Source organism: Echinops telfairi, unplaced genomic scaffold, assembly GCF_000313985.2.
Source record: "Echinops telfairi isolate 266 unplaced genomic scaffold, ASM31398v2 ScPeMD7_5;HRSCAF=22, whole genome shotgun sequence".
Lineage (NCBI taxonomy): Eukaryota > Metazoa > Chordata > Mammalia > Afrosoricida > Tenrecidae > Echinops > Echinops telfairi.
In genome coordinates, this window is record NW_022103901.1 from 34,059,598 (window position 1) to 34,069,238 (window position 9,641).

Genomic DNA, 9,641 nt, shown 5'->3' on the forward strand with positions numbered 1-9,641 from the left:
GCTGGTTTCACGTCTGCGCGCAGCGCGCCTGCGCAGCCCGGGTCACGTGACACCCGCCGGGCGCCAAGATGGCTGCGCCCTGCGAGACTCTCCTGCAGCTGCTGCTGCCGCCGTTGGCGGTGCTGCTGCTGTGCGCATGGAAGCGCTGGCGGCGGCGGGCCGCGGTCGGGCACGTGGCCGTCGTGGTGCTGGGGGACTTGGGCCGCAGCCCCCGCATGCAGTACCACGCGCAGTCGCTGGCCCGGTGCGGCTTCTCGGTGACTTTCCTGGGGTTTTACAGTGAGTGTCCTGGCGCGCAGGTCCCGCCGCCTTTGAGTCCCGGCCTTGACTGCTTCAGGGGCCCGAGACTCGGCCTCCTTCTTCTTCCTTGAGCAGCCCTCCAAGACTGCACGTCCCCGGACCTGTCCTGGATGGTTGCTTTTCTGCTCGGCCTCTGCCCAGTGAGGCTCCAGGGGCTGCCAGGACTATGCTTCATTAAGAGCATTCGTGTATGATCGTACTTAAAACAGACTGGAACCGGGGGTGGGGGCGTGTAACTCAGGCGCAGGTGCTGCTCCCACACCCCCTGCGCTGCTTCTATGACAGGCTTTGCCTCAGCAGACAGGGTCAGCCCTGAGCGCCCCCTCCAGGTATTCCACGTGTGTCCTGTCCAACTTCCTCACCGCCCTCCTTTTCTGCCTTTCTCCATGTGAGCATCTTTGGAGGTTAACCCAGCCCGTTCCCAGGAAAAGAGAATACTGGTTGCCTTTAGTCCTCGCTTCAAGTTGTAGGGTGCACAAGAGTTGATTTAGACTCTCAGCCTCCCCAAGTGACAGAGCAGGACTGCCTAGCAGGATTTTCTAGGCTCTAATTTTTATGAGGACGAGCCGCAATGGCATAGTGACTATGTGCTGGGTTGCTAGGTCAACAGTTCAAAATCACCAACTGCTCACAAGGAGAAAGACCAGGTTTTCTCATCCTATAAAGAGTTACAGTCTCAGAATACCACAGAGGCAAGTTCTACCCTGTCCTATAGGGTTACTATGAGTCAGAATCAGCCTGATTGGCAGTGAGGTTTTTGAGTTGAGGATTTGCATGGGAGCAGACCACCAGGTCTTCCACCCTCAGAGCTGTTGGTAACCAGTCTGTTGCATCACCTTTGAGCCATTAGGACTCCTTGGCTTTTATAGTCTGCCATCCCCAGGTGAGGGGGCGACTTGGGAATTCCTAGGGGCCTTAGATGCAGCAGGTTAAGCAGTAATCTGCAGTCCACCAGCTGCTCCACTCTGCGGGTGAAAGATGAAGCAATGTGCTTCGATAAAGGTGTCCAGACTTGGAAACTCGATGCAGCAATTCTACCTTGTCCTATAGGATCACCGAGTTGGAACCGACTCGATGGCAGTGGGTTGAAAGATCTATATGAGTGTGGTGGGATCGTTCCGCTGTCCAGGAAATTCATATCTGTTCAATGGAGTGCCAGCTGTGGTAGCCCACTAGACATTGGGTAAAAGTAGGTGAGATTGGAGGCCCTTCTCTGTGGCCCGGCAGCTCGGACCTGGACAAGAACTGACCTCATGATCAGTTCTGGCTACTGAGGCTTAGAGTCTTTGGAAAAGCCTTCCAGAACATGGCCTTTCTGCTCCCAAGACTAATAGAGACATTTTCCTTTCAGACTCTAAACTCCGTGGTGAGCTCCTGGAGAATGACAAAATTGCGATTGTGGGGTTGGCAGAACTTGGCACACCTGCAGGTAGGAAGTACTGTCCACATCAGATCCGCCTATGCTGACTCTGCGGGGGTGGGGCTGGGGGAGAGAGGAGCCTGCAGCCTGCTGAGCTCTCCTTGGTTGGTGATAGCCCCTTTTTGACCAGCAGTTGGGCCCCGAGTTCTGCAGTATGGAGTCAAAGTTGTTGTGCAGGCGCTGCAGCTGATGTGGGCATTTGTAAAGTTGGAGCCCGTAGACTACATTTTCCTCCAGGTACGTGTCAGCTCCCGCCTCGGTTGTTAGGAGTGTCCTTTTACTTCCTAGCCTTTTAAAAAATGCCCGTTGATAGATGGCGCATGTACGAGTGTATCTAAACCTTTAGGCACCTTGCACGTGTTGGACCCTACGATACGTGCTTATTCTATTTATAAAGGACAAGACCCTCAAGGAGATGGACTGAGACAGTGGCAGCAACAGTGGACTCACCCATGGCAGAGGCCATGAGGATGCACAGGGCTTGGCCGTGTTTCAGTGTTTCAGTCAGTTTCGTTGTACAAAGGTGCCGACCAGATGGCCCCTCACAACTGCAGCAGCGATACTATTTTTAGGGAGCGGAGCAGCTCAGTGGTAGGACTCTCACTGTCCGCGGGAAGTCCTCCCAGGGGAAGAACAGACAAGAAAGAAAAGCCTGGCCATCAGTCAACTTGCCAGGGAAGACCCTTCTGCTCACGACAGGGCCACAGCCGATGGCAGGGCTGTCGCCGGAGCAGGAAGCGTTTGGTTCTGTTACGCAGGGGGTTGCTGGGAGCCGGGGCCCAACTTGACAGCCGTTGACGACCCAAGACTGATTGTTACCGACACGCCGTGCTTCCTCCCCATTCGCCCTTGTTCTAAGAACGTCACCTGCCTCAACTCATGTCACCCTCTTGAGTGCCCTGAGAAGTCCGTTCTTGTGTCTCTGAGGGGGGCGCCCCTGCCCCCACGCCCTCACCCCATTAGAATTCCGCTAGCCTTTCAGCCTTTGTACGCTCCCAGGTAAAGAACAGCACTGCTGTGCCCTGACCCTCCTGGTTCTCAGTGGCCCTGGAATCTTCCTTTAGGACACCTTACTCTCTGAGACGGGGGAGATCTCCCCCTGCTCCTTGCTTGCTTCAGGAATTCTGAAGACACTGGCTCTGTGTCACACACATGGTGCCAGCTCTCAGCCTGAGTGTGGCTGGCTGGTTGAGGCATGTGAGGCTCCTCTTGACTCCCCTCTGCTTCTTCTTAGAACCCCCCAGGCCTGCCTGCCATCGCCGTCTGCTGGCTCACGTGCTGCCTCTTTGGGGGCAAGCTCGTTGTCGACTGGCACAACTACGGCTACTCCATCATGGGGCTGGCGCACGGCCCTGCCCACCCCCTTGTTCTGCTGGCCAAGTGGTGAGGGTCTGGGTGGGGAGGGCCAGGGGAGGAGGGAGAGGGGGTGGTGAGTCAGGCCCCCTGTCTTGGGTACCTAGTGCTGCTGTTACATGGACCCCTGTGTACGAGAGGCTGTAATGCACACACAGGGTAGGCCTTGTCCCTCAGCCTCTGCAGCCAACAGCCCAGGCCCGCTAAGACTTCTGAAGGAGGCTTGTTCTCCCTGTCTTTCTCCTCTTCTTGACTAAAAAGGGACCCAACTTTATTGACAAACTGCTGCAGACAATTTGACCTACGTTTGAAGCTACCTATTTAGACAGACTTACCCATGTGGCTGCTAATCTTCCTGGAACAAAATGGGAGGTGATACAAACCCAGTTAGGACGTTTAACTTACACAAAGAGTGACTTTCGACTCCTCTCATTCTGCTGCAGCCCTCTTTGCATATGATGCTAGTGTGGAGGGAGCCTGGGATTTGGTTTTCTTGTGATCCGGATCTGTAGCACTCAGCGCTGGGACGCCCACTCCGACTCAGTGATCTTACAGGCCAAGGTAGAACTGCCCTTCGGGGTTTCCCAGCCTGTCAGGCTTTACAGGAGGAGCCCTGGTAGCATAGTGGGTTAGGAGTTGGGGCTGCTAACCCCAAGGCCAGTGGTTCGAAACCACTAGCCAGTTTTCGGGAGAAAGACCAAAACCGTTTCCTGTGAAAGCCCTGGCCTGCGGGCTCAGAAGCATCGTGGTTTACGAGAAGGCAGAAAGCAGGCAGGCCCAGTGGAGCTAAGTTGTTTGACACTGTAGGGGACCCTGCCAGGGACTGAGTTTGGGCCCCAGCACACAGTGACTGGGGTGAAGGGCAGGGCACCTAGGGTCCAGGGCTGATGGGTAAGCACTCTTGGCAGGTACGAGAAGCTTTGTGGACGCCTGTCACACCTGAACTTGTGTGTGACCCACACGATGAGGGAAGACCTGGCTCAGAACTGGAGCATCAGGTATGAGGGGTTTGGGTGGCAGCGTAACCGATGGGTGGGGAGCCAGCCAGGGGCTCCGAGACCCCCAAGGGGCTGGGAGGCAATTCCTGCAGTGGGGAAGCCAGAGGAGCCTGTAGCTTCCAGCCCTTCCAGTGCATGGCGAGGCAGCTCTGCTTTTCCAGTGTATCTGCTTTTCCAGGTGATCTTAAAGCTCCCCGAGCCCCTGTCCTGAGTGTGGTTGCCTTGCAGGGCTGTGGCCGTCCATGACAGGCCGGCCTCCTTCTTCAGAGAGACCCCCCTGGACCAGCAGCACCGGCTCTTTGTGAAGATGGCCAGTGTCCACCCTGCCTTCAGGCCCCGGTATGTCCGTTGCCCACCTTTGTGGCCTCCCCCATGTCCGCCCACCAGACGGGGGCTTCTAGGACCCTCTGGCCACCAGTTAGTTGGCCAGCTGCCTTTTTGATTTAAAAACAGGATCCATTGTGTTTTAGTGGCTTTTGAGATTATACACAGAGAAATGTCTGTCCACAGTTTTTAACGGGTTTTTACACGCTCAGTTCCATGACTCGGGCTGCGTGTGTCTCTCGAGTTGTGTAGCCCCCCCCACCATCCGCCTCCCCGCACCAGCCCAAACACATGGACCCCTCAGGTCAGCACCTCCGCTTTGGGGCGGCTGTTGTCACCCTGATCCCAAATGCATAGGCCTTGAAAAGACACAGCATTCAAGGTGAAGTTCTTCATTGCTTCAGCTGAACTCCTGTTTGGTTTTAAGAAGACCCCTGGGGGAGGGCTGGGGGGGCGGGGGTTTCAGATTTAAGCGGTCTCAGGGCAGTTGTATAAGGATTGGCTCCAGAAAGCGGGAGCCCATGAGGATTTGCCATTCCATTCTGTGTCCCACCCCTTTGACCCAGCCACTGGTGCCTGTCGATGAGCTTCCGGGAACAAGGCCTGGCCTATTCGCCAGCTTCCCTGCGGAGTGCAGGTTGTCACAGTGCTGGGGGGCTCCCGGTGGAACTTTACGTATCTGCTCGCTGACCCTTTCGGGAAATGTGTGCTGACCTAGCATGCTGGGCTGGCAGCGTTCCTGACCCCACGGTGGGTCTGTGAGTTGTGCACCCTCCAGGGCATCCCACGAAGCTCAGCTCTGTGCACACACCTCCTGTGTGCCCACCAGGACCCTAGTGTGGCCGTGGACAGGGGTCCTGCCATCCTCACCCCACCCTGACTGGTGTCCTCAGCCTCCGGCCACAAATAGATACCCGGGGCTCCAGAGAGTTCGTGGGAAAATAGCAGTTCCTCTAAACCCACGTTTCCACAAACGTTGGGAAGCTCCCGCTTCTTGTGAAAGAACAGAAGCAGGAAACCTGCCGTGCCTGAGCCCCAGCTGGCCGGGCTGGCTCTGTGCTGGGCAATGCCACTGCCCCGGGGCTGGCCGCCCTGCTCTGTGCCCTCTCCCAGCCTTCCCTCTGCTCCCAGCGCCTCCACCTCGGACCCGGCCACGGGGCAGTCCGCCTTCACGGAGCGGGACGCAAGCAGCGGGCTGGTGACGCCACGGCAGGGGCGGCCGGCCCTGCTGGTCAGCAGTACAAGCTGGACAGGTCTGTAGGCCCCCACCTGGGGCTGGAGGACGGGTGCCCGGAACCTGATGGGGGAGGGGCAGCATCCCAAACTGACGCCCGTCCCTTGTCCTTGTAGAAGACGAAGACTTCTCCATCCTGCTGGACGCTTTGGAAGGTAGGGAGGTGCCTGTCACCAGCAGCTCTGGGTGGGTGAGGGGGCTGGCCTGACACGGTGTCCCAGGTGGAGTATTCCTGCCCTCTGGGGCCCTGGGTCTGTTGGCCATAGGCCAGCGTGGGTGTCGGGGCAGGTGGGCGGCCCCAGTCCTGTCTGGGTTAATGAGTGAACGAGGCTGGATCCCATGCTGTTTCCTGGAGTGCTCTCTACTGGCCGGCTGGGGACCAGGCACTGGCACCCCCCTCCCCACACCTGAAGAAGGGATAGACCCCTCTCCCCTTAATGAGCTCCGGAGGTGTAGCAATTAAAGCCCTCGGCTACCAATGGGAAGGTCCTGGGGAGAAAGTTGTGGCCGTCTGTTCCCATAAAGATTGACAGCCTCGGGGAGTGCACAGGGCGGCCCGCTCTGCTCTCGGGGGTCGCTGGGAGGCAGGTGGGAGCAGGTGGGTCTCTGTGCCCTTGGACGGATCTGGTGTCTGTCGTGACCACAGCGTATGAACAGCTGATCGATGGCGGAGAAAGCCTCCCTGCTCTGGTCTGTGCGATCACAGGTACTGCCAGGACCCTCGGGCTTCTGTTCACCGGGGTCTCCTGCATACCCACGGGTGCCCTGGGGGTGGTTCTCCTACACCTGTTTCCCAGAGGGAGGGACTTGGAGCAGGTCCCAAACTTCACTCCCCAGGAGGCGAGGCTCCACCAGTAGCTCCTGTGCGGGTTTGGTCATCCCGAGCCGGGGCTTCAGAGGAGTGGCTGCTGGGCAATCCTGTGCCCGGGTGTGGTCAGGAATGGACCTCGACTCTCCCTGCCCAGGCAAAGGGCCGCTGAAGGAACACTACAGCCACCTCATTGACCACAAGCGTTTCCAGCACATCAGCGTCTGCACCCCGTGGCTGGAGGCCGAGGACTACCCCCTGCTTCTGGGTAAATGCAGCCAAGGGCCAAGGCGAGGTTTGGTTACCCATTGGGCTCCTCACTGGACGGTCAGCAGTTCACAATCACCAGCTGCTCAGAGGGAGACAGAAGAGGCTTTCCACTCCTGTAAAGGGTTACGGTCTGGGAAACCCACAGGACCAGTTCCACTCTGTTCTCCAGGCTGCTATGGGTGGCAGTGCAGAACCTGTGGGGGGCAGGTGTCGGTTGTCAAGTGCGGACTCAAACACCCCCCCAGCTCCCTTGGCTGTAGAGGTAGGTGCCTCTTGGTGGGATTCAACCTTCAAATTTCCAGTTCGTAATCAGCCAGTGCTTAACCACGGTGCCGCCCAGACCCCACGAGTGGAACTCAGCCACAAGCGTCTCCTTGTGCTTGGGAAGGGGTTTGCTTTCAATCCCCTACCGGTGACCTTCAGTTGGTGCAGTCCTCCACTGAGGCCACCCTGAGGCAGGGTGACCCTGCAGAGGGTTGGCAGAGGCTGTAATCTGGATGGGGGCCGACATCTCTGCTGAGGAGTGGCAGATGGGTTTGAACCACTGATTTTTCCTGGTTAGAAGCCCAAACTCAAACTCACTTCCCTCGAGTGATGCTGACTCATCGTGACCCTACAAGACAGGGTAGAACTGCCCCAGTGGGTCTCTGAGACTCACTCTTTGTGGGAGTGGACAGACCTGTCCCGCTAAGTATAGCAAAGACAAGGTATTACTGTAGACAGTCAGCACTTCACACTGTTGGTGCATGATGATCTGTTTCCCGTCAGTCCATCCTGGCACAGGGAGGTTACCAAGTGCCGTCACCTAATGGCCAGTCAGTACCACATGACCCGGGTGCTGCCCTTCCAGGCAGATGGCCAGGCCTTCCTCTAAGGAGCCACTGGGGTGGGGGGCTGCAAACGGCTGAGCGCTTAACCTCTGTGCCACCAGGGTTCCTTTTGACCTGGTGTGCGTGTTTGATGATGGCTGGTTTTTGTTGGGCTTTAAAAAAACCACATTGTGGTTTAGCAGGAAGGCGGATCTGTACGAAACAGCAGGGGCATGGTCAGGATCAGCAGTTACTGATGCTACCAGGTCCCTTACCCGGCCCTGCCCTGGCAGGCTGCTGGGCCCCAGCCACTTGGCTTTGGGGCTGGGGAACCATTGGGTGGTCCACATGGTCAGCACGCTCGCCTGCTAGCTGAAAGCCTGGAGGTTCAAAGTCTCCCAGAGGTGCCTTGGAAGAAAGGCCTGGTGACTCATTTCTGAGAAACCAGTTGCTGGAAACCCCAAGGCGCCCAGGGCTACTCTCCAAGCTGGGCTGGCTTGGTGGCAGTGGGGTCACTGGGTCTGGGGGCCACAGTGGTGTCATCTGATTTCTGAGTGGCATTGACTCTGGACACTGCTGACCCCCACACCCCCTTGCTTATAGGTGCTGCAGACCTGGGCGTGTGCCTGCACAAGTCTTCCAGTGGCCTGGACTTGCCCATGAAGGTCGTGGACATGTTCGGGTGCTGCCTGCCTGTGTGCGCTGTGAATTTTCGGTGGTAAGAGCACCCGGGCTGGGCCCTGGGGAAGGTGGCGTGCCCCTGAGCGGGCACCTGGCTCCTGAGGTGGTTGGTGGGCTTCCATCTGGAGCACGGGCTGAATCAAGCACTAACTCTCTCTGGGGGTCAAAGCAAATGGCCTGTGCTTTAGTCTCCGCCCCCGCCCCTGCTCATTTACATGGGTGTGACATTGCCACAGGTGAGGGAGGGTGCGATGGGAAGTTGTCAACTCGGCATTGAGTCTCAGGCATCAGGTTGGTAGTACAGGGTGATTTAGAACCGCACGGGCGCAGGGCCCTGGGCATTTGGAGTCGAGCCCTGACTACCCAGATAGCTGTACCCAGGGTGGCTTGTCTGCCCAGTGGGGCTGCCTTTTACCGGTTCCTTGGGCCCAGATCAAAATGCAGTGTAGACGCAGTGCTGGAGGGAGTCTGCAGCCCAGCCCAGGAGCACCTGAGAGCTGGACTTCCTGTCCCTGCTGGCCAGTGTGCTTGCTAGGGGCAACCCTGTCCTGTGGCTGCTGAAACAGAGTTCAGAAACAGGCCACTGAGTCCACACCTAGACAAGAGCCAAGATGAGACAGAGGGTTGCCTGTGCCAGCCCACCCGGGCACATCCATGGACTCCTACATGTGCCCAGGAACGGCCCGGAAGGCCCTTCACTTACTGGCTGTAGTGAGGTGGTCCTGCCATCCGGGAGACTTGTTACAGCAGGTCTTTTCCCATCCTGACCTGCAGCTTGGGGTTGGGGGGGGCAGTACCCTGGGGCCCCCCACTCTCCTCCAGGCCTGCCCCCTCCTGGCTTCTCTCCCCAGCTTGCACGAGCTTGTGAAACACGGGGAGAATGGCTTGGTGTTCCAGGACTCTGAAGAGCTGGCAGCTCAGCTGAAGGTAGCCGTAGTCGCCGGCCTCAGAGGGGGCCGTCTCACGGGTCGGGTGGAGTAGATGCAGGGCTGGATGATGGCTGGTCAGCTCCTTTGCTGCTCCCTCTCCTGCTCCGTGAACGTGGGAGGCACACCCGCCTTCCCCTACGGTGTGGGTTGTGTTGGGCTGGGACAGAACCCAAGCCTCAGGCGCCCTGAGGTCGGCCTGGACAGTGTCCATGACAACACCTCCCTGTAACAGTCTAACCCACGGGAGTGGCTGTGTGCCAATAAGACTTTATGTACAGACACAGGCGGTAGGTTGGGTTGGGCTGCAGGGGCCACATTGTGGCTCCAATGGTGACGCTCTGGCAGAGACAAGGAGACAGAGGGAGTGGCCTGCTCCCACGGGTTAGCGAGGGAGCGCTGAGTGCAGGCAGGGTGTTTGGGGGACAGTTGGTGGGGGGGGCTGTTTGGAGATGCAGGAGTGAGCACTCCGGAGGGCAGGGCGGCCCTGCCAGGTGAGCACACCGCGTTGGTGCGGA

General features: G+C 58.2%; 1 protein-coding gene across 2 annotated transcripts; it reads left to right on the top strand.

Moving 5' to 3' along the window:
• Positions 1–68: 68 nt before the first annotated feature.
• ALG1 (ALG1 chitobiosyldiphosphodolichol beta-mannosyltransferase) lies at positions 69–9,540 on the top strand. Of its 2 annotated transcripts, XM_004706236.2 has the most exons (12): positions 69–279; positions 1,652–1,729; positions 1,854–1,957; positions 2,955–3,103; positions 3,982–4,071; positions 4,300–4,410; positions 5,527–5,648; positions 5,746–5,784; positions 6,276–6,335; positions 6,595–6,705; positions 8,120–8,234; positions 9,049–9,540. In XM_004706236.2, the coding sequence occupies exons 1-12, from the start codon at positions 69–71 to the stop codon at positions 9,176–9,178; spliced, it is 1,320 nt and encodes a 439-aa protein (XP_004706293.1). In that variant the 3' UTR covers positions 9,179–9,540. The 2 variants fall into 2 exon arrangements, with proteins under 2 accessions (XP_004706293.1, XP_045142058.1); XM_045286123.1 differs by lacking the exon at positions 69–279 and having other exon boundaries at positions 1,664–1,729; positions 1,851–1,957.
• The last annotated feature ends 101 nt before the right edge of the window (positions 9,541–9,641 follow it).